Raw genomic sequence first — 24892 nt, 5'->3', positions numbered from 1 at the left:
CTACAGTAATCATGATAGTGTGGTATTGGCATCTAGATAGACAAATCGATTAATGGAAAAGAACAGAAAATGTTAACTCATTGTTTAAATCTGCCATAAACATATCAGTGCTTACTTTTTCCCCATACAACCATGTTATATGGTAGTGACACTAATGCTTTCCTTATTTTGATCTCTAGTCACCTTATTTAGCTTTTAAAAGATGAAAAAGCTTTTCATAATCTAATAATCTAATCTAACAACCTGTAGGTGTTTGCTTTTTTTTTCTTTTAAAATCTGTCTTATTATCTAATCATTGGTTTTGTTATCTAGGCAAGTCCGGTCAGAAAACAAAGAAAAGAATGCAGTGATGTCTTTTACAGTTACGGATGAACCTGTCTATATTGACTTGACTTTGTCAGAAAACAAAGAAGAGGTAAATGGCTCGATTTTTGAGAATTTGTTTTTGGATTTCATAAATATTACTTTTAAAAGCATGGTTTTGATGATTTAATGACTCGGGGAAGAGGGGATGTGGGAGGAAGAATGAAACATAAAATTCTTCCTAGACTGTTTGAAGTAACCATTAAATCACTGTGGTGAGCTCTTAGGAGGGGAAAGGATGGTCACAGTGGCATTTTCAGCAGCCCTGACTGCTCTGACCCGTGGGGCATGCCAGCTCCCTGTCGTCAGCCTCTGCACTTGGTAGTCACTTCGCTCCCTTAACTTCTAGGCTGCATTTAATTTTGATGTTAACAACATAAATTGTTATTTTCATGGCAGTAATTATTTCTAAATGCAAGAGTTGAGCATCATTGCTGTTCTTTTTCTCTGATTATTTAAAGGAGCAGGGAGGAGAGTTGAATTTTCCTAGGTATATCATGCAAGTAATTATCTATTACAGTAGAGTATGTTACCTATTAGAGTAATCAGATAAATGTTTTTTTTTTAGCCTGTCAAGTTAGCTGTTGTTTGCAAAGATGGTCAAGTTCATCTTTTTGAACACATATTAAATGGGTAAGAAATTTTCAAGTCCCTGACTTATTTCTTCATACTTCCACTTTTTCTTTGCATTATATTACTTTTCAGTTAGATTATTTTGAAAGCATTCTTAATTCTTTCTTCATATGACTATATACATTCTCAGGGAGAACTCAAGCTGTTGGAATTGTGGCCCATTTCTTCACTTCATATTTGTGGTTAAGGGGGTGGCTTTTTATGATGTATGCTTAGTAAATGTTGGTAGTTCCAGTGATAAATTTTAAAAGAAAGTGGTCCAGTCGGAGGACTTTGCTTATGAACTTTGGTGACTTAATTCCTGTTTTTGATAGTGCTTCCCTTTGGCACACAGATGGGGATCAGTGAGGCCGGCTGTGCTAGTGTTTGGGTGGACAGAGGGGAGCAGTGCTGTTGGTAGGTTGTGTAGGAGGCATAGAGCAGGGCCAGCAAAGTGTGGCCTGTAGGCCACATCTAACAGAGAACATGTGTGCCCCTCCGCCAGCATAGTGAAATGTTTGCTATCTAGCCCCTTACAGAAAGTTTGCTGATCCTTGCCATACTTTATAAACGTGGTCTGAGACTCAGTTAGGTGCACAGTTATGTTAAACTTTAAAATGGTTTCAACCTTTTATTGTCAATTGCTGTCCTTTCTTTTAAAATCCTAGTATAGGGATTTATTTAAATATAAATTAATTCTGAAAACAGTATACATTTATTTTAAAACATTCAGGATGCATAGACAATTGATTATAAAATCCAAGTCTCCTTCCATTGAGTTCTCTCTAGAGCTGTTAATATTTTAGCGTAAGACAATTGAGCCCTTTATTTACCCAGTTGTATGTGTGGTAATCTGGTGGTTAAGATTCGGCACTCTCGCCACCACAGCCCGTGTTTGTTTGCTGGTTGGGGAACCACATCACCTGTCTGTCGGTTGTTAAACTGTGGTGGCTGCATTTTGTTGTGATGCTGAAAGTTATGCCACCGGTATTTCAAATACCAGCAGGGTCACCCGTGGTGAACAGGTTTCAGCGGAGCTTCCAGCCTCAGACAGACTAGGAAGAAGGACCAGGCCACCCATTGCTGAAAAAATTGGCCTTGAAAACCCTATGAAGAGCAGTGGAGCATTGTGTGATATAGTGCTGGAAGAGGAGAGGATGGAGCAAAAGACTGGGCAGGGTTCCGCTCTGCAGTGTACAGGGTCGTTAGGAGCCAGAATTGACTCAATGGCACTAACAACAAAAATGTGTACATGGAATGTATAATTGAAGGTCCAGAAGTAGTGGGCCTTGCTGAGGACTTGACCAGTAGTAAGCCCTTAAAGGATTTTAAGCAGAGAATTGATGGCCTTGACTTAAGTTATTCTTTCTGATGTGTTGAGAATAGACTACAGAGGGGCAAAGACCAGAGCAGAGAGCAGAAATCCTGGATAGAGATGGTTGTGGAGTCAGGGTACAAGGAGGAGTGTGTTGGAAAGATAGAGGTAGTGGGGTGCTTAGAATGGAGATTATGGGTGTGCACTAACTGGTGATAAGATGTCTGTGGTGTGAGGAGTGAGCGGCTGAGATACAGTGGAAGATAGTGTTGTTGGAGGTAGAAAAGTTAAGGATTTGGGAGGCCAGAATGTCAGAAGGATCATTAGACGCTAAGGAAGGAAGTTCTGGGCCAGCTCTGGTGGCCTAGTGGTTAAGTTCCACGTGCTCTGCTTTGGTGGCCCAGGTTTGGTTCCTGAGTGTGGACCTGCGCTACTGTTAGTGGCCATGCTGTGATGGTGGCCCACATACTAAAAAACAGAGGAGGATTGGCACAGATGTTAGCTTAGGGCAAATCTTCCTCAACAAAAAAACACACACAGACATATATATATATATAAAAGAAGAAGAAAGGAAGTCCTCAGGAGTAGTGTTGGACAGAATGACAGTGAGCCACTAAAATCTTTAAAAAATGTGGGAGAGTGACCCAGAGATCATTGGATGATGGCAGGAGGGGAACGTAGCTGGTACCTGGTGACAACAATTTCAAAAGTTGTAGAGGTGAAGGAGAGAGAGACTGTTTGTCTTGAAGTGTCAGTGAAGAGCAAAGGAAGGGCACAATTAAATCACGTCCAAGGCCCTGGCACAAAGGGTGTTGGAGAGAAAACACCTATAACTTGGGAGGGCTGAGGGATGAGTCGACATAGAGCAAGAAGGTGATGAGATCCCTTAGGGAAGAAACTGAGAGTATAATTTTGCTGGTTATATTTTGTTGATAATTTTGTTCCTGGAACTATGTGGTAGGGTCGTGGTGAGGCTCTTGAGGGTTGGGAGCGATTGGAGGTGGGGCTTGTTGGAATGGGAAAGTACAGAGCCATTGGGACTGAAGCTCAGGGTGGTGAGAGAACACTTGGGAGCTTGAGGCCTCATGTCGGGGTTGACATTGGGAAATGGGTCTCAAGGCAGATTTTGGTGGTGAGTACTTCATGTTGCGGGTGTTGGGGATAGATGAAGTCTTGACAGGAACACTAATGCTCTGGGGCTCCGATCTCTTCTGATAGTAGTGCGGAGGCGAGAGGAGGGTCACATTTCATCACTTGATGCCAACTTTGGAGAATCAGTATGAAATGTTCTTATTTCAAATTTTCTAATCTAATTTTCTCCCCATTTGTAGATACTGCAAAAAGCCCTTGACTTCAAACTGCACAATTCAGATAGCAACACCTGGGAAAGGCAAGAAATCAACACCAAAACCCATCCCTATTCTAGCAGCTGGTTTTTGCTCAGACAAAATGTCATTGTTGCTTGTATATGGCAATTGGTTTCAGCCCACCATTGAGCGAGTGGTACGTAGATGCTAATTTAGAGTAAAACAATAGAGCATCAACATGTCCAATGGGAAAGAATGATTTTAAAATGATACGTTGGTCTGCTTATAGGAATACTTACAAAAGTCATATTTTCCCTTTACTGAAGGACCTTTCATTGAGTGGTTTATTTTAATTTGTGACAACTTTCTTTATATAAATTTTACTTAACTCAGTACATCCAAAATATCTTTTTAATGCTTAGTCAATATAAAACATTATTTAAGATATTTTATTCCCTCTCCTCCTTTTTTTGGCATTTTGTCTTTGAAATCTGGTGTATGTTTTACAGGCACATCTCAATTTGGACTAGCCACATTTCAAGTGCTCAATAGCCACACATTCCTAGTGGCTACCGTTTTGGTCAGAATAGGTATGGGTGAATTTTGCCTAATTATGCAAAAGATAAATCTTCAAAAAAGAGCCCTTAGAAATAGCACCCATTGAATTGTCTAAGCAGAGATATAATGGGCAGTGCAATGGGTTAGCGTTTCTGATTACAGAAGTTTCTTTGGAGACTGTCGGTGAGTTATGAACATGTCCAATAGGCGATTTCTTAAACTTGCATTTATAATAGTTTTATTCAGTAAGGTCCTCAGGGGGACTGTGAGTGGAATATTGCATGCCCAAGAAAGCTCTTGTTGAGTTTATTTAAATGCTTTTTACTTTTTAAAAATTTAACACATGGGGGCTGGCCCTGTGGCCGGTGGGTTAAGTTGGCGCACTCTGCTTTGGTGGCCCAGGGTTTCACAGATTCAGATCCTGGGCACGGACATGGCACCACTCATCAGGCCATATTGAAGTACGTCCCACATGCCACAACTAGAAGCACATGCCACAACTAGAAGGACCCACAACTAAAAATAAACAACTATGTACTGGAGGGCTTTGGGGAGAAAAAGGAAAAATAAAATCTTTAAAAAAAAAATATTTAACACATGGATATGGTTTAATAGAAGAAAAGTCTTGAGCTGTAAACGTAAGTTTCCTTGCCACATGGGAACCCCTTAACCTCCTTCTGCAGGTGCAGCTATTGATTCCTGTTTATTTTGTGTCCAGGTATTGATTGATTGTATGGGCATGGAGAATTACATAAAACCTTAAAGCTTTATGGGTGCATAGGTACTTTGCTGCAACTGACTTCCCTCCCCTGTCGAATACCATGTCAGAACATGGAGATGCGCCTTGGAGCACTTTGTTTTAATCAGTGGTGCTGTCTTTGACTTACTTGTACAAGGATAGGAGTAGAAAATTTTAGGGTAGGACTTTTTTCTTTTAAAGCACAGATTATTCTTTACAAGGGTGATGAACTGATATGTTTTCTTTAAAATCTGTTACATTTTTTAAAAAATCTGTTGATCTTTTGAAACTATATATGTGAAAAATTTGAGTAGTATGTAATTTAAGAAGAAAGTAAACATTATGCCCAGTATCTTCAGTTTATCCGTTTTCCTCAGCCACTATCAGTCTGAATGGTTATCAGTCTGAATGGCTTAACATTTTTGTGTGGAAGCTGTCCATACTTTTTGTATTTTTATAAAAATGTACAACTGGACATGTAGTTTTTCATTTTATTCTTATTCCCGATTGCTTTGTTTGATATTGTCTCTCTCTTTTTTCCCCTTCTCACCCCACTCCCCCTTTAAAATTATATTTCCAGGCATTAAATTCCAAAGAATCTCATGTGTGTTTAGTAAGAGATATTTCAAACTGCTGGGCTCCAAAAGTAGAAACAGCTATAACAAAGGTGAGTGCATTATGTATTAGAAGTTGAGAAAAAAGATTTGGGTGAATTTAATTGTTATGTAATACTGTGTTTAAACTCTTTAATATCCTCTACGATCTTGACTTAAAGTTTGTGGGATTAGGTTTGACGTATTAAGATTGTAAAACTTTCTTCATTTCTTTGCTCTTGATTTGTTGAATGAATGAATGAGTTTCAGGTGACTAGAAGTTGAAAACCTTAGATTTAGTTCTTCCTGACCCCTGTGCATGATCATTTGTGCAAGGAAGTATGTAGGAATAAATATCAATATCAAATTTATCAATAAATTATTTTGTCAGTCTCAATACTTAAAGGAGCATAACTTCGTTGAGAGGAATGCTGTATTTCAGGGTGGAATAAAACCTAAAATCATAATGGGGCTGGAATTTGATACCATATATAAGAGCATCATCGTGATGCTTTATTTTGTATATAACGTTGCGTCTACATGTAGATATCTCATGTTTGGCAGTTATGAGAAAAGGAAAGCCAAGATATGCTGTGATGACATCCCATATGGTTTCGCTTCTGGCTGAGTTTCAGAGATGACACCTTTCTCTTGGCTGTCTGAGCATTTCTGGCAAAGATCGATTATTGGAGATGGTTGTAAAATACACAGCGTCACTCTTCAACATTTTTAAGTCACTGTGTCCTTGTGTGGTAGATTTTGTTTTTCCTGGTTTTTACTCTTAGGTGGTATTAAAAGCTTTAAACCGTGAACTTTCTCGTTAGCCTTTAAAAACTTATTTGCCAACATTTCATTAAAATTTATCTTTGTATGACCTCAGTAAAAAAATTTGTCTTTAATTCGTATTACATTAAGTTTCCAACAGGAAAACCTTTTAAAAGGTGTTAGTGTTCTCATTGGGGATAAATCTTGCAAGGACTAAGGTGTAATTTCCTTGGTCATGCCTCCGGTATTCCTGTTTAACAGGTGAGAACACCAGTGATGAATTCTGAAGCGAAAGTTCTGGTGCCTGGGATACCTGGTCATCAGGCAGCTATCAAGCCTGCTCTTCCACAAACTGAGGAAATAGAGAACAAGAGGAAATTAGGGGAAAATGAGGTAAATACAATCACTGACCATTTTTGAGTTTGAAATTTAGGATTGCTTGGGAGATTCTAACAACTATATAGGATAGAGCCAAAGTTGAAACTTCAGAAACTTACTGAGATTGCTGCTGTTTTCCTCTCTCTCATCCCCAGCAATGTTGGTTCCAAAATTCCAGATTGTGACCTTTGTAAGACTTATTTGGCCACTGTTAATGGAGAAGACAGAACTCTTATGAACTCAGGAGGGTGCTGTTTTGGCCATTTGTTGATAGCTCAGTAACTTGATTGAATAGATTAAGCCAGGACTTGCTGTGATGATTTTCATTGGGTTTCGCATGTTGCTGACTTCCGATGATGCCTCTTCTCTTGGCTGTCTGAGCAATCCTGGCTGGTTCAGTGCTAGTTGGACTTTAAAAGTGATTGTCATTATAAGCTCTTAAAGTGCCTATAAACGTCGTTTTTTTCTCAACTCCCAGAACCCTTCTGTGGTTACTGTACTTCCCCATGTAGCATTCTTTTTCATCTTCCATTTACATTTGTCACTCTTGTCTAAGTGATCGAGAATTTTAACTGTTTTATCGTTAGAGAAAGATCATATTTCTTACCTGATTCTAAATGTCTTACTTTATTGAGTGGGGAGTTGGGAATAATATTGCTGTTCATAAAAATTATTCCTCAATAGTATGAGAGCTGTATTTAAAAATAGTGAGCCAGCTTTCTTTAGCTTGGCCTAGATCCAACCCTTTAATGTCCTCCTGCCTTTTTTATGTTTTTCCTAAGTTAAGGTAACCCAAACAAGAGGCTTTACCAAGGTATATCTGTTTGCTTTGGTAGTCATAGAACATCTGTATTTTGATTTAGTTACCAAGGGGCTGGCAGAACATGGTTGTTAGACATGCTTTAGTAAGCGGTCAGTTCTGTACAGTTGAGTTTTTGTGTAGCAAATTGCATCATGTTTATTTACACTTAAATTTTTGGTATTAAAGAAACTTGGTTGTAGGATAACATCTACTAGAAAATAACTCATCATTTGGAACTTATAAAGAGGAAAATAGAAAGAAATTTCATAAATCTTTTGGGAACATAACTGTCCTTATGCTCTTTTGCTAATATTTGTTTCCTTTTGCAAATCTGAGGTTGATGGCAAGGGATAGTTATAGAGGGTGAAGCTTCTGTGGTAATAGGTCTTGTCTTGTGCTTTAGTAATCAGATGCCAGATTCTTGCTTTCTTTGAATCTTCATGTAAAGGAATTTTTATGAATTACATTTTCAAATCATGGCTTCTTAGGTAGTTGTTTTTTTCACTAGAATCTGGAAACTTGCATAGCAAATGTTTCACTTGTCTCCAACACTGGCTTTATGATAATGAGATTTTTTTGGAATGAGAAAGAGCGTTTTCATGGTTTTTAGGATTGAGGTGTGAATCACTCAGTGCTTGTTGTCTCCTAAGACATAAGCACAAAGTGATTTGACCAAACTACTTTAGACCTTGTCTGGTTTAACATTAACAGGTCATTTCTATTCTGTAGGTTAGCATTGAAGAGCGCCTGGGAGCACTGGATATAGATACAAGAAAAGAAAAAGATGACCTTCCACAGACAAATAGCTTTCCAGTTCTTCTTGCACAGGGTTTAGAGAGTAATGATTTTGAAATGCTAAATGTAAGTATTATAGCAGTTTTTAAATGAATTTAAGATGGTTAATTTTTCTTAGAAAGTGACTGACATAGCACATTCACAGAGTGAATAGTCATGTAACCATTTTGAATTTAATATTTTGTGTTGAGTAAAATATATATCACTTGGTGGCACTATACGGACAGTCACCAACCTACAAAGGGATTGTATTGAATTATTTTGAACCTGGAATGCATTTTCTCATAGAAATATTGTTCTGAATTGTTATTAGGTCCTTAGGCTTTAGTTCACAAAAGCCTTTCATAAACATAGTGTAGCTGAATTATAACACTCAGCATTCTAGATCACAATTTATATTTTTTTCTGTAGGAAAATGCGTTCCTGAGTTTTTACTCTGGATTCCAGAAACTTATTTCCCCCTGGCCGTGAGAGGGGGCAGTGAGGTGGAACCTTGGCAATGGGTAGGAGGTTTGGGGTAAAAATTCAAGAGGGTTGGGGGTTATGTTGTAAAGTATTTAGAGGTAAAAGTACTAGAAATTTTGTATAAAGGGAGGGATTTATGATTTCTTTGTTTGTAAGTTGGTGACTGTTTGTATGAAGTTTCTTAATTCTGTCCTCTTAATTCCAAAATTTGATAGTAGTCTGTAGAGAAAATTTAAGTGTAAAAAATTGTATTTAAGCACTCCCTGATCAGATTATAGCAATTTACGTTTGTTAAGTGCATTTATTCTTAGTGACTCAGTGATATGGTGCCACTTAGTATAGATGTGACTTTAATATGTAACCTATGAGTTGTGTCTCACTGACTTATATTTTGATCTAAATAGGAGTATCTTGTATTTGTGTCTGAGATGATTTTGCAAAACGAGGGGAAACCAGCATGTCTAAAAACCTAAAATTACTGTTAAAACAGTTTGTGAGTGTATGTATTTTGAAAGGTAGATTTTAGTTTAATATGGCGTGGAAGCTAGGTGAAGATTTGGTGAAAAATAAGAAGCTGTAGAGAACAATTGGCAGTGTTTTTAAAGTGAAATATAACTTATCTGCCATCATTGCCTTACTTAACTATGGTTTGAAACCTTCCTCAGTAACAAGTGAATCAGCTACCAAGTTTTTCTTCTTAAAAATTTTTGAAGAAACATTCCAAAATATGTAAAAATAGTACAGTGGACCACCATGAACCCATTACCCGGATTCAAAAATTATCAACACTATTAGCCAGTCTATCCTTGTTTCATCTGTCTGCCCATATGCCTTCCCAGGTGATAGTGAAGCAAATCTCAGATGTACCGTTTCATCCATAAATATATCCCTGTTCAACTCTGATGATGACAACTCCTTTTAAAAATACAACCACATTCCATTATCACGCCTATAAAAGTAATAGCAATTCCTTAAAATCATCAAGTATCCAGTTGGTGTATACAATTCCATGATTGTCTCATAAACTTTTTATTTTTCTTTTTACTTTGTTCAAAATAGGATCCCAGCCATGTCCACACTGTATTTAGTGGATCTGCCTCTTTTGTCTCTTGGAATTTGTCTTTGGGAGAAGCTAGGTTATTTGCCCTATAGAGATTCTCACATTCTGGATTTTGCCTCCTGCAAAAATCCATTTTACTGGATCATTTAACCCAATAAATAGTAGCATTTAAAATGTTCCTCTTTCTATCGTATTTCCCTTACAGTGGTAGCTGGATCTAGAAGCTTGAAGAGATTCAGATTAGAATCTTTTGGCACTTCAAAGGTGACAGTGTATACTTTTATCAGGTATCATAGAATTGTTGGGAGGACAAATGAAATGATGTTTATGAAAGCACCTCTTAAATTGTAAAGGGTTGTACATGTAAAGCTCTTTCATTATTAAGGACTTTGAGCTGATATGTTATATTACTTAAGTGGAAATTAGTTGAGTCCTGAAAAACTGTGTGCTGGAAAAGACCTGTGAAAGTTATAGTGAAGGGCTTAAAATAACCCTTAAAACAAAAGTAAAAGTGTGCAAATATTCCCATACTGTTACCTGGGAGATTATGCATTTATGTATTCTGTATGCCACTCTAAGAAGAAAGAGGCAAGTTAAAAAAGAATCAAATATTTTTTCCCCCTAAAAATAGTCTTCCCCATTCCTAAAAGGTACTTTTTGAAGATACATGAAATACAGTGGGAGGACGTTAAAGAAAGGAATGAAAGAAGAAAGTGAGCAGTGGCAGGCATGCAACATGGGACCAGAAGTGAGGTTAAGAGAACTTCACATTAAAATTTATACCTTTAGGAAGGTGGAAGTTTGACCTAAAGAAATAGTCTATAGCTTATGCAGAAAGAGAAGCCTAGTCGTTTAGGTAATTCATGGCTCTCATAGGAGATAGATATTTTTAAAAATTTATTTAAATTAAATGTTTTTTAAAAGTTCCATTTATGGTAGTACCAAAAAATACCTAGGATAAATCTACAAAAGATGCCTCTACCTCTACATTGAAAATAACAAAAATTGAGAGAAATTAACAAAGATCTAAGTCATTGATGAAGACGGTTTGGAAGATTCAACGTTGTTAAGATCAGTAGTTCTCCCCAAACTAATCTGTATCTTCAGTGCAATCCCAATTAAATTCCAGCAGCTACCTTTCAGAAAGTCAGAGGGCATGTAATAACCAAAGTAATTATAAGATAAAAAGCAAAATTGGAGGACTTACCCTACCTGATTTCATAGTAAAGCTATAGTAGTCAAGATAGTTTGATATTGATGAAAAAATAAGTACAGATTAAGGAAGCAAAATAGAGTCCAGTAATAGATCACACACAGTTGGTTTTCAGTAAAGGTACTAAGTTGAGTCAATGGGGAAAGCAAAGTCTTTTCAACAAGTGGTGCTGAACCAACTGAATATCCATATGGACGAAAATGGATCTCAACTCTTAGATTGCTTACACAAAAGTGATCATAGACGTAAACGTAAAACCGAAACCTACAGAACTTCTAGAAGAAAACAGGAGAAAATCTGTGCAAACTTGAGTGGAGAATGGCTTCATCACAAAAAGCATGAAACTCTAAAGGAAAGATTGGTCATTTGGACTTCATGGAAATTAAAAACTTTTGCTCTTGAAATGACGCTTAAGAGAATGAAAAGGAATCCTGCAGGCTGGAAAAAATATTCACAACTCATATATCCAGAATATGAAGAAGTCTTAATAATGAGACTCAACTCAAAAAACAATTGGTAAATGTGTGAACAGATACTTCACAAAAGAAATCAAATGGCCAATAAGTACATGTAAAAGTATTATATAGTCATTAATCATCACAGATGCAGATTAAAATCCAGTGAGATAAGGCTACATACCCTTATAGATTGATTAAAATTAAAAAGACGGTACCATCTGTTGGTGAGGATGTAGAACAGCTGGAGCTCTCAGATCGTGCTGGTGGGAATGTAAAAGAATACAACTACTTTGGAAAACAGTTTGGCAGTTTCTTAAAAATTAAGGGTACACCTACTGTATGACCCAGCCATTCTACTCCTAAGTATTTTTACCAAGAGAATCAAAAACAAATGTTCATGGAAAGACTTGTATGTGAATAACCATAGCAGCTTTATTTGATTAATAGCAACTTTATTTGTAATAACCAAAAACTGGAAAGAACCTATATGGCCCTCAACGTAACAATGGATAAACAAATTGTTTATCTAGCTCTATAAGGAATGTATTGATATATCAACAGCATGGATGAATTTCAAACTTTTGCATTGAGAAAGGATCCAGACAAAAAAAAGTACATAGTGTATGATTCCACTTATATAAAAATTCTAGAAAATTCAGACCAATATATAGTTCAGTGGTTGCTTGGGGATGGGCGGAAGGAGGGATAGAATGTAAAGGGGCCCAAGGAGAGTTGAGGGTGATAGAAAAGTTTATTGTAGTCTTTGTTTCATGGCAATTCATTTATATCATATTGATCAAATAGTACACTTTAAATGTGCACTATTTATTATGCTTCAGTCATAAAGCAGTAAAACTATAAAAGAAAGATCCTTCAGTATCATTTTGCTAGTTGTAGCTGTGGTTTTATAGGGTTATTTCTTTAAATACATTCTCGGCAAAAGTTAACACTCACTCAACTATCCATTATCATTTTGCTTGATTTGGGATACCTTATTTGCTTAAATTTGAAAATTGTTATCATAGAGCCTCTGTCTTTAGTGAGCATAAGAATTACCTGAGAGCTTGTTAAAAATTCTTCTGCCCTGCAATTTGGGGTAACTTCTAAATAGCTAGGCCACACCTACTCTTACTTGCCTGTAACAGTTCTGGTTTGCACCTCTTGATGTAGTTAATAGTGACTCTTTTTATTCTCAGAAGTGTCCCAGTTTGGAGAAGAAATTAGATGATTACTTTACCTTTAGCACACTAGATTTCACAAACGTATGTGTTTTTCAAAGCTTCAGTTCTACATTATGTTTCTTAACCAAGCTTTTGGTATAAAAAATGTGCAGCAACAAGGTCAAGAGTGTACTGCTTGACCTGAAGTGCTGCTACTCTATTTGGCCATTTAAGACAGGGAAGCCTGGTGGTTTAGTGAACATCCTTGAAAGCTGAGGACCTTAACAAAAGCATATCATCTCTCAAAGAGGAATTTGTAGACTAGTTTATATAACTGAAACTTTGTGGTAACTGATATTTATAGTAAAGAGGTGATTTGAGGGATGTTTAGTATCAAGCAGCTTGTGAATTATCGTTAAAGTTCTGATCATATTTTGCTTGAAATCTTGTATTTCGATTATTTGAAAATGAAAATATTATCTTAAGTGGGACTACTAAATCAGGACAGTCCATCCCTCAGTTCTCCAGTGATTGTGTCTAAAAAGTTTATTTCTTTTGCGTAAGAAACTATATAATTATTGTCGGTGATAGTTTTTAAGTAGTACTTGATGGATTTGGAAGGGCTTGGTGTAAAAATACTTTTAAAAGCAAATAAAATCCATAGAGAATTCTGAGAGGATATGTTAGGGCTGTTAAAATAGGTTGAAAACTAACTTTCTATATTTTGCCCTTGGGTACTTCTGCTGTTTATATCCTGAGTATGACCTTTGTAGGAACAACTACCACCAAAACAGAGCGTGTGCCAACCATTAGGGAAGTTCCTCTAGGAGTAAACCCTTTTGAAAGAATAAATATTTAAAAGTTTTCAAGAAGAAGGGGGCAATCAGGATTTTGAGACCTGAAAGGATTCTTATTTCCCACCCCCTCCTATAGATGAAGCATCTGGGGTTTGGAGAAGTTGAAAGGCCGCTAGGATTGGGACTAATCTGCTCTGTGTCCTTTTCTACACCCTGGGTGCAGACTGAGTTTTGCCCAGTGATGCAGCCTTGAAGGGTTTTGACTGAGCACGCATGTGATCTTTTGGTTGTCTTAAAATTTTATCAAGAAGTTGACATTTAATATTAAAACGTTTGTTGCTTTCTAAATGTGATTTTAGTATGGTTTGTTTACTTTATGTGGCTACATTGCTAATTTCATAAAATGAAGGTTTGGGAACTTCTTTAAAGTATATGTCTGTATTCAAATGTCTCTAGAGGTGTTCCTTTCTGTTTTATATACAAAAGTTCATAAAAGTTTAGAATTTTTAGAGAAGGAACTGTTTATTGAAGTAAATGTCCTGATACCTGAAGACTACTTGTCTGATAAGACATAATATGATGTTCTTCAGTCAGTCCCTCTGACCTTTATTTGCTAAAATTGAGTTGGTAGTTTATTTCCTTGGTTTTTAAAATATTTTTTACAGACAGTTTTTCCTGTAGTGTTCTTAGCTACTGAGTATATTTATCTTTATATTTATTTTTTTACAGAAAGTACTTCAAACTAGGAATTTAAACCTAATAAAGAGGACTGTGTTAAGGATGCCCCTGCATGCTGTTATTCCATTGTTGCAAGAGGTAACTGAGTCCGCTTTTCATTTTAAAGTCCTAATGCTGTGGGTTAAAGATAAAATCCAGTATTTAGAGAGATGGATTTGCAGTACGTAAGCAAGCAGGGTATCAGGGTGTTTAGAGTGGATGATAGATGACTCGGGGGATCTCTTAACGTACTTGAGAAAGAAAAGTGAAATTGGTGAATTCCTGAGGCAATGAAAGGAGATGTCATTGGTGTTTTTACTTTTATTCCACTAAGGGTGAGTGTGTTTCTGTGTGTCTGAAGGGCACTGGGAACTTTTAAAGTGAACCATTGAAGGCTGTATCTGCGTGATGTCATCCGCATGGGATGATTGCTGTAGAAATCCCAAGACAGAGCCACCATATTCTCATTTTGGTTTTTCTCTCTGTGACCTGTTAGATACCCTAACCTAACGTTGAAACCGCTTTTGTACGTTTTGATTTTCTTTATTGTAGAATAGCTGTTAATTGCTAGGCCTGGCAGTGTGGAATTTGAGAGGGCGTTAATTGTCTAGTAGTTGTTCAGCCTTTGGCTTGTACAAGAGTAACTTTCACTGTTTCTGACAAGTGGTCACCCTGGTTTTGCTTTAGTAATTCTGTTGCAGGATTTTAAGAAAGGGATAGGTAGCAGCTAGACAAGAAAAAGCTAATTGGAGTTCTGGGGACAGAAAGCATATGTGCGATCGGTGACAGCCTGTTAGTGGCACCAGGGGATAACTCCAACTCAGTGAAACCCCAGGGTCTGGAGCCGTTTGGTGGCCAGTGAAGGTAGTTTACCGAGGTGTGTCATACATGCAATTCAAATAATTTGTAATCATTAGTTATCTAAAGGAAAATCTTTTTTGTCTCTTAAAAGTATACATAGTTTGACTGAAGATTGTCCTAAAAATATGGGTACAAATTGTAAAATAGGCCTAAAGTTGGATTCTTTGTAATTAGAGATTATACTTGGATTACATTTGTTTGACATGCTGAAGTATTTTGAGAGTGTAGTTCTGATGTTAATGTGGGCTGGTTTACCATTATTGATAGGGGAAACCCCTGTATTTAGAAAAGCAGTGTTGTATATTAGAAAAGCCGGTCATATGGCTTTAGAATCTTATCTACTCAAACAAAATTTGCCTGACCTAGATTTTTTTCTATGTATTTTTTTATTGAGAGATGATTCCCATACCGTAAGGTTTACCCTTTTAAAGTGTACAGTTCAGTGCTTTTTAGTGTATTCACAGGTTGTGCAGTTGTCACACGGAAAAGAAACCTCATACCTGTTAGTCACACCCCATTCTCCCTTATCTCCAGTTTCTGGCATCCAATAATCTATTTGCTATTTCTGTGGATTACCTATTCTGGTCATTCATTCATATAAATCCTAGCCTAGATTTTTATCAGATAGTTACTCTTATATTCCTAGATTATGTTATGTTGGTTAAACATTCAGAGATTGGGAAATGTAGGAATAACGATTTCCTAATACAGTCGTTAGTTTCCTTTGTTCTCATGGATGTGTGTTCCTGGGAGTTGATGGGGATTGCCTCTGAAGTGCTTTTGTTAATGCTGTTTTTCTCCCCCTCAGCTTACAAAGAGATTGCAAGGACATCCTAATAGGTAAGATTTTTAGATGACTTAAATTGTTTGATTTTATGAATATTTTAGAGGTAATTGTTAAAAACAGCAATGTCTTGACAGCATGAGATTACATGGTAGATAGCCCCAAATTCTAGCTAATAAAACTCTTTGTGTCAAATATTACTCTACCCATTTATTTGAAGTAAAATGATGCTTATTTCTAAGATTTTTATCGTAGTTTTTTTCTTTCTTTTAGAAAACTCCTGTGTAGTTTTTTCAGCTTTATTATCAGGTCATTTAATGAATTAGTCTTATATAATGATTTGGTGCTAATCATGATATGTAAAATTGCCATTTGTAGAACTTCCCTAACCTCTGGTAGCTACTAAGACACTGTAAAGAAATATTTTGTAAAAAACTAAATTTTGTGGGTCTTTTTTGTTAATGATTTTATGATTAAGTATTTAAATAGGGAGTTATCTTAAAGATCCTAAGCTTCTAGTATAGTGTTATTGGTGTCTACAATTTACAGACTCTTCTTTTTCTTTTCTTTTTTTTTATTTTTTGTGGAAGACTGGCCCTGAGCTCACATCTGTGTCCATCCTCCTCTATTTTTATATGTGGGACGCCTACCACAGCATGGCTTGCCAAGCGGTGCCACGTCTGCACCCGGGATCTGAACTGGCCAACCCCGGGCTGCCAAAGTGGAACGTGCGCACTTAACCGCTGCGCCACCAGGCAGGCCCCATCAGTCTCTCTTTTCTAAGTTATTATTTCTTGATGGCCTCCATTAACTTTTGGAGCTCACAGAGGAAAGCTAAAGAATCATTAATTAGGGGGCCAGCCCCGTGGCTGAATGGTTATGTTCATGCACTCTGCTGCGACGGCCCAGGGTTTTACCGGTTCAAATCCTGGGCTCGGACACGGCACCATTCATCAGGCTACGCTGAGGCGGCATCCCACATGCCACAACTAGAAGGACCCAAAACTAAAAATACACAACTGTGTACCGCGGGGCTTTGGGAAAAAGAGGAAAAATAAAATCTTAAAAAAAAAAAAGAATCATTAATTAGGCTCAGCTTACACACTTTTGGTCTATATGTGTCTTTTAATGTTGGTGTGGAAATCTTATGCTGTTTGTGCCTGATGATGAGTAGATGATGACCTCAAATAGTCTGAGCATAAAAATGCAAAGTCAGTTGAGCCCAGTTTACTGTCCTGGTATCAGTTAATTATGAACTAAAGCATGAGTTTTATCCTTGAATTGTTTTAGAAGAAGGAATTTTTGTCTTGTTTTCCAGTCCATCCTGCTTCCCCTTGCCTCCCCAGAGATTAGTATATTACATAGATCTGAAATAAACTCAGTAAAAGAATGAAAGGACTATTACATTCCCAGGATTTTTTTTATTATAGTCATTTTCACAGAGCACAATTTATAGATGTTCACTTTGCCTTTCTGGGTTTTTCTAATTTTATAACTCAGTTGTATTTAATTTTGAATTTGTGTACGTTAGTTTACGTGGATTTTTTTCCCCTTTTTTCAGTGCTGTTTTAATGGTTCAGTGGCTAAAATGTGTGTTAACAGTCCATGCATCATATCTATCCACAGTAAGTCTTTTCATCTACAGTTGCTGAATAATTTGACTTTGATGAGGATTATAAACTGATGGCTTAACAAAACCATCCTCTCTCCATCTTTCCTTTAGCTGTCAGCTGTTGCTTTTAGAGGTTTTGTTTTTCTACAGATACAAGGTCATAATGTCACTGTTACTGCCTTTTATAAATAGGTCTTTTGTCCCCTGGATAAAAGTGACATGTGGTATGAGAACTTGGAGAAAAGTTATGTATTGACGTGCTGGCCTTCATGTTTTTTCTTTATATGAACCTGTTCAGCAAAATTATCTTTAAATTGTATGTATCTCACCCCCTCCCCTCTTAAAAACTTAGCAGATTTTTAAAGTTTTGTGCGTATTCTAACAAGTTTGTTCTGCCTTCTCCCAGGAGGATAAAAGGTAGCTTGTGATAAAAATGATATAAATTAAAGCTTTACTGCCTGACATTTTGCTCGGGCTATTGTCAGCTCTTGATTTACGTGAACAGAAGAGAGGGAGCATAAGATCTTAAAGGAGTACCAGAAAAAAACAATTTTATATGTCACAACATGAATTAGATTCTTTGCCACATCATCAAGTGAGTTAAATTTTAGGTTAGAAATAAAATTATACAGTTTAATTTTTCTTTTGTTTCATTATCTAGCACCTTACAGTAGATTTTCTTGAAAAGTTATAGTGGATAGTTGAAAAAGTTCTTAATTGCTCTTTAAACTATAGCTCTTCCTTACCTAACACTGTTTCACCCAGCTCCTGCCTTGTCACTGCGCCTTGTTCTCTGTCTCAGGCTCCTTTTGCCTTCAGTAGTTTGAAATAGGGAAAACTATTGGATAACTTGCGTTGAAGTCAGCAGTTTGTTCTTTGTATGTCCGTGGAGAACTCTGCCAGCCTATTAGACTGGGGGAAGAGACAAACAGTAAGAATGGATATGGGTTTCCCAGCTTGAAGGAGTCGTGGGAAGTGAGTTGGGGGCACTGGTGAGTGGAGTGGCCGAGTGGCATGATGATGGGCGTGGAAAGACACCATAAGCCTCATCTGTTGGGACTGTGTCTGGTAAACAGCACAACACTCATTTTGTGACCTGAGTTACTTGTTTAAATGTGGAAAGAGCCCTAGGAGGCCTTGTTGTAGTGAAATCCCTTCTGGAATCAACTCCTAAGGTGTAAGTACTGGAGTAGTAGTGTTAACATTCAAAGTCACGGCAAACAGACCTTCAAGTTTGGGATAGGAAGGACTCCACAGCCCACAGCAATTCTCTCTCCTCAGAAAACAGTGCTTTTCCTCTTGCCTTTCCTTTATACCTTCCTTCCTTATCAGATATCTTTAAGTACCTTCTCTAGGCTAAGGACTGTGCTAGGCATGGGGGTTTGGTAATGTACAAGATGCTCTGATCCCCATCCTCCTGGAACTTGTAGTCTGAATAGGGAGAAATACAAAGGAGATGATGGGAATTGAAGTGCAATCACGTTAAACTTTGTTTTATTCATTTTTGTGTCTGTTTACTATTTAAAGTTTAACATTTGAATGAAACACTGTTATTTATGCCAAAGTGTTGGAGATAGAAGGGCAGGTAAAAGCTAATTAAAGGGCAAAAGAGTGAGGGTCCCTTTTTCTGTAGCTCTGAAGGAACAAGTAAAAATTTCCTGCTTTAATTTCAGAGAATTCATTAACAGAATGTATGTTCAAAATACTGTAAGGTCAGCTTTATAACTGTCACTGTCCTGTTGGTCTCTAAAAGCTGTGAAAAGCTTCCTCTAGCTTGCTGGGCTTTATAAGGTAGAGATAATGTGATATCATCAGAGAGTAAGTTTTGGAAGAAAAGCTCCCTTTAGCCTAGAGATATGTGGTGGGGTTATCTTTTATTTAGTGTCTCCTGTATATTGACCTCCTCTGAAATACTGCGATCGATACGAAGTGCCACCCTGCAGTTTTTTCTGCCTTGCAATTTCTCCTTCTGACCTTGTATCTGTTTTAAATGTATTATTTTTTGCTTTGAAAGCCTCTGAAAGTTTGAGTATTGCTAGGCTGTGTCACAACCAGCCACTGCCACTGGAAGTGCAAGCAGATGCTTGTGGTGCACTGCCTAAATACTCAGACATAGCTGAGCATGATTTCTGTGTGTTATCTATATTGTGTCATAATGATATCAAATGGTCTTTTTTTCCCCTAGTTGCCTGACTTGGTACCCCAGCTGGGGACACTGTATCAGTTAATGGAAAGCAGAGTAAAAACTTTTCAGAAACTCTCCCACCTTCATGGAAAGCTAATCCTTCTAATCACACAAGTAAGTAAATTGTTTTGTCCTGAAACGTTTGGATGTTATAGGAATGGGGGGAGGAGTGAGGATCATTTCCCTGAATTTTGAAAGCTCCCTATTACAGTAAGAAATTAGTAAATCAGGATCTAGTCTTTAACTTGGAAATCTTATGTATTTGACAGTAAGTAAACTTAGTTTGCCTATTTCAACTTTTATTCAAAGGCTCTCACCATTATATCTCAATTGTTAATACAGTTAGGATGGTTGGGGTACTGTGAACAAAAGTTACAGGATATTTATACAGGTAAAAAATTTGGGCACAGAAGGAAATTCTGATTGCCTTGAAAGGTTTTTTCAACTTTTACAGAGTAATTCTTTTCCTCTTGTATTTGACGAATATGTTTTTTGCCCTGAATTTGATCTACATTGTATTAACGTCATCCATTATAGTGGTCGAGGGTGAGTTTTCTCTTGGGAAGAATTGGCTGTGGTGGTGGTTGTGATGCTTGAGATTAACTTATGTTCCACTTCATAATAGCACTTTATTGTCTTTCAGGTTACAGCATCAGAAAAAACAAAGGGAACGACTTGTCCTGCACAAAAGGCAAAATTGGTGTATGAAGAAGGTAAAGCTGGGGGTAGGGTAGAGTCTAGAGTTGGAACATTTAATTTTTCACATTGACTCTGTTCTGTTATCTTATTTGGTAAAGACATCACTGTGAAGAAGATGATGCTTTGGCACACCTTTAAAAAAATGGGCGAGCTTGTGCCAAAAATATGATCAAATAAGAAAAGAGAAGTTAACAGATATAATACAATAACAAAAAAGGGCATTAGGTATGGAAGAGATATAAATAGAAAAACACCGAACAAACTTTTTGCCCGTACGTTAGAAAGCCTAGATGATATAGGTGATTTCTTAGGAAATATCAATGACCAAAATTGACTTGAAAGTAAAAAGAAGTAGAGGAAGCCTTGAGCAAGTCAATAACTTTAAAATTGACTTAATCAACATTTTTCTTCACGAGATTACAGACAGGTTCTACAGATGAATTTTATCAGTCTTTCAAGGAAAAAGTCATTTTTGTCATATACAAACCATTTAGGCATTTTATGAATCAAAACCAGAGAAGGATAGTCAATAACATTTTCAGCCATCCTCAAATATCCTGAGTATCAGCAGATTAATTATAGACATGCTTAAGGAAAATAATACGTCATTACCAAGTAGAATTTATTTGAAGATTGAAAGGTGATTTAGCATCAAGAAACCTATCAGTGTAGTCACCATATTAACAGATTAATGGGAAACACTATATATTGTTTTAATAGATATAGAAAAAGAATTTATAAAATTCAGTCTTCACATATCTCATTATTTTATAGTCTAAGCAACCTAGGAATTTAAGGGAATTTCCTCAATAAATTTATATCAAAGTTTAGAAGCATTCCCATAAAGTCAGGAACAGGACAGTAATGTACTTTTCATTGCTTCTGGATATCTTGCCTAGTACTGTATGAAAGAAATGAATTCTAAAACATTGGACTTCTAGAGTCACACCATTATTAATGAGATAATGCAAATAAGCAAGTTTACTGGATACCAAGATCAGCAAAAAGGAATTAGTAGCATTATTATGTCCCAATAATGTGTTTTATGTCAACTAGTTTATATCCCAGTCAGAAAACGTATTAGGAAAAAAGATCTCATTTATAGCAGCAATCAAAACTATGAAGTACCTAGATTACCTAGAAATACATCTGAAAAATGAAACAAAATCTTTATAGAGAAAGTTATAAAACATAACTGAAGGACATAAAAGCATACCTGAATTAATTAATTAAACTTCTCGTGAAGTTTTTTCCGGTTTCAATGAGATATAATTGACATATAACACTATATTCATTTTAGATGTACAACATAATGATTTGATATGTGTGTATATTTCAAAATGACCACCATGATGTATTTCATTAACATTCATCACCACACATAGGTTTACATTTTTTTTCTTGAATGAGAACTTTTAAGATCTGCTCTCTTAGCAGCTTTCTAAGACACTGTACCTTATTGTTAACTATGGTCACTATGCTGTATGCTATATCCCCAGGAGTCATTTATCTTATAATTGAAAGTTTGTACCCTTTGACCTTCACACATTTCCCCCACTCCCACATCCCCCACCTCTGGCAACCACCAGTCTGTTCTGTGTATCTGTGAGTTTGGTTTTTCAGATTGCACATGTAAGTGGAGGTCATACAGTATCTATCCTTTTCTGTCTGACTTATTTCACTTAGCACAGTGCCCTCAAGGTCCATCCATGTTGTCGCAAATGGTAGGATTTCCTTTTTTTATGGCCAAGTAATATTCTATTTTGTTTAGATATACGCACATTTTCTTCATCCATTCATGTATTGATGGACACTTAGATTGTTTCCGTCTTGACTATCGTAAATAATGCCACGTGAACATGGGCTGCAGATATCTCTTTGAGATCCCGATTTCATTTCCTTCATTGTATATCCAGAAGTAAAATTGGTAGATCATATAGTAATTCTATTTTTAGTTTTTTGAGGAACCTCCATATTGTTTTCCATAGTGGCTGAACCAGTTTACTTTCCCACCAACAGTGCACAAGGGTTCTCTTTTCTCCACTCTCAGCTTTGTTTTTTAAGATGAGATTTTGTTAAGAGTTTTTTGTTTTGTTTTGTTTTTTGTTTGTTTTTTTGAGGAAGATTAGCCCTAAGCTAACATCTGCCACCAATCCTCCTCTTTTTGCTGAGGAAGAGTGGCCCTGAGCTCACATCCGTGCCCATCTTCCTCTACTTTATACGTGGGACGCCAACCACAGCATGGCTTGCCAAGCGGTGCCGTGTCTGCACCCGGGATCTGAACCGGCGAACCCTGGGCCGCTGAAGTGGAACGTGCGAATTTAACCGCTGCACCACCAGGCTGGCCCAAGATTTTGTTAGAGTTTTATTACTTCGTCCTGCTCAATGAGATTTTGATGGAATGATACCATAAATGTGCTTTTATGTGGATAAGAATATTGTAATTTACTTCTTAGATGGTTGATAGCTGAATATAGTATTTCTAAAGTGAATTCAGGAATCTGATTCTGTTTAGTTTTCAAGGCTATGCCCTCTACTTTGATCACAAAATTAAGGCTGGGCTTTTTCCAACTCTTAACAGAATCTTCTGAAGAGGAGTCTGATGATGAAGTAGCAGATAAGGATTCTGATGTGAGTAATTTGTTTCCTGGTACATAGATCTGCCTTTGGATCCTTGTGCTTTGTAAGAATGGGGCCTTCATGAATGCTTTCCTTGCCTTAATATTTCTACTAGGAGAATTGGGATGAGGAAGATGAGGAAGAGAAAGAAAGCATAAAAGATGAGGATGTTGACGAAGAGAGTGAAGAGGAAGATGAGGATACTGAAGAAAAAGATGAAGAAAATGGTGAGGACCGAGATGTGGCAAGTGAAAAAGAATTAAATGGAGATTCTGATTTAGATCCTGAAAATGAAAGTGAAGAAGAATGAAGATAGAAAAACAAGCCAGTTGAACTGTATAAACTCTGGCTCTCCTTACCCAGGGCTACCCAGTTCTCCTAGGGAGGGTTATCTCTGTGACAGGATGCCAAGGACCGTTGCACATTTCCAAATTTCTAATGGTGGCCCCTCGTACCACCTTGCTGTCCTGAGCACCCCAGACTTAACTGTGTAAATAAGAGTGTTTCATTCAAATGTTAATAAACTTTACACAGTAAATAGATACATTTTCTGCTATGTACTGACATGTGTCCAATATATGGTATATTTTTATAATTCCCTAGTATGATTGGTTATACCAAGAATTGACAAAAGTGAAGATAAAGACATTTCCCATTTAGGGATTCAAGAACTGGACTTTTGTGAAGGAGTCAGCTTTTATCTCAGGTTGGTATCTTTCATCAAATCTAGATGTAAAACAGCACTAGTGAAAAAATTTTTAATTTGGTACATTTGATTTGGTACATTTTCATAAAATATAAAGGGGTAACTAAAAACTGGAGTAAAATGATTGTGATTAAAAAAATAAAATCACCAGTATCCCTAGCTTGTCTGTTAACTGTGGTGATCTGATTTGAGTCAGATTGAGTATTTGGAGTGCTTGCCAAAAACAACCACTTATTTTTTAAGCTGTCATTTGAAATATTTTTTTAAAACACAGGAAATTATGGTAATTAAAAAACTAAAGAATTAGCCATATTAAGGATTTTTCTTGACTTCTGGTTGCCTGTAAAGAATCATCAGTGTATAGATTTAGAAGTGCTCATTACCTACAACTTTTAAAAAAATTCAGTTATAGCTGCTTTTGAAGAGGTGTTCATTTTTATTTAAATTACTAATGGATCAAAGAACAATTGTTTATTTTTTCTCTTTGGTTTTAGATATTAATGATAACCTTGTTGGAGTTTTTTTCCAAAGAAAATATTTTTATAATTCAGTAATTTAATGTGTTCCTTCTTTTTCATTACCCACCCTTGGCAGTGTTAGGGCATCTATTACCTTTAAAATTATAAATCTGACTGAAGATTTTTTATGTATGTATAGATAGGTATTTTGGTGTGCAACAAAAGCTTTTCAAATTATTGGTAATCTTTTTTTTTTTAAGAATGAGCCAGTATTTGTTCAGTGCTCTCTAGGGAACATGCAGATGGAAGCTCAACTCTAAGGAAGAGCTGGGGAGAGGGGTTTATTTTTCCCACCTGTGAATATGTAAAACACAAAATCATTATCTCCGAGGGACTTTTTATCATCAGTGGCAGAACAGAGATGTCTGTGCTCAACTAATGGAGCTGGAGCCGTATAAGCATCGTGGGAAAGCAAGTTTGAGCCAGCTACTGGTGTAATGTACAGTTATATTTGTCTATAAATGGAGCTGTTTATGGCAATTTAATACCATTCTCTTTGTAAAGTGAATAAATATTCATCTTTACCCTGTGCTTGTCTTGTGGTATATGTAGAGGAACAGCTACATATTTGGCCTTGTGGTGTGAAGCTTTCAAAAAAGCAATCTTAACTTCACTAGCGTTAAAATAGGTAAATGCTTTCAAGGCTTGCTGGGTGACCTGGCATTTGTTTGGAAGTGGAAGAAACAAGAACTTTGTCTTAATCTAGTGGTTGTTTCTTGCTGAAGTCCCCCTTGGCCGGGTCGTTCTTCCCCAGCTCAAGGCAGCGGTGACAGGAGGGTGCACGTGCTCATTATTGGAGTCCGTTTTGGGT

At 36.8% G+C, this 24892-nt stretch overlaps 1 protein-coding gene and 2 non-coding genes across 3 annotated transcripts in view; all 3 read left to right on the top strand.

Moving 5' to 3' along the window:
- WDR43 (WD repeat domain 43) overlaps window positions 1–24605 on the top strand; it is a 47402-nt gene extending 22797 nt beyond the window's left edge. The window contains exons 6-18 of the mRNA XM_046661483.1: window positions 313–415; window positions 932–996; window positions 3622–3793; window positions 5475–5561; window positions 6514–6645; window positions 8162–8293; window positions 14110–14196; window positions 15767–15798; window positions 17304–17367; window positions 19540–19653; window positions 20183–20252; window positions 22820–22869; window positions 22973–24605. Coding sequence (XP_046517439.1) covers window positions 313–415; window positions 932–996; window positions 3622–3793; window positions 5475–5561; window positions 6514–6645; window positions 8162–8293; window positions 14110–14196; window positions 15767–15798; window positions 17304–17367; window positions 19540–19653; window positions 20183–20252; window positions 22820–22869; window positions 22973–23167 — 1303 coding nt within the window. The 3' untranslated portion in view covers window positions 23168–24605. The remainder of the gene's footprint in view (window positions 1–312; window positions 416–931; window positions 997–3621; window positions 3794–5474; window positions 5562–6513; window positions 6646–8161; window positions 8294–14109; window positions 14197–15766; window positions 15799–17303; window positions 17368–19539; window positions 19654–20182; window positions 20253–22819; window positions 22870–22972) is intronic.
- Window positions 6076–6154, top strand: LOC124240541 (small nucleolar RNA SNORD53/SNORD92). The gene has a single exon (XR_006888929.1). It is a non-coding gene; the product is annotated as a small nucleolar RNA SNORD53/SNORD92 (small nucleolar RNA).
- LOC124240542 (small nucleolar RNA SNORD53/SNORD92) lies at window positions 6939–7014 on the top strand. Its single transcript, XR_006888930.1, has one exon. It is a non-coding gene; the product is annotated as a small nucleolar RNA SNORD53/SNORD92 (small nucleolar RNA).
- Window positions 24606–24892: the final 287 nt, after the last annotated feature.

This window comes from Equus quagga, chromosome 5 (assembly GCF_021613505.1).
Source record: "Equus quagga isolate Etosha38 chromosome 5, UCLA_HA_Equagga_1.0, whole genome shotgun sequence".
Classification (NCBI taxonomy): Eukaryota; Metazoa; Chordata; class Mammalia; order Perissodactyla; family Equidae; genus Equus; species Equus quagga.
Note: the sequence above shows the minus strand (reverse complement) of the source record. Positions and strands in the feature narration are given on the sequence as shown.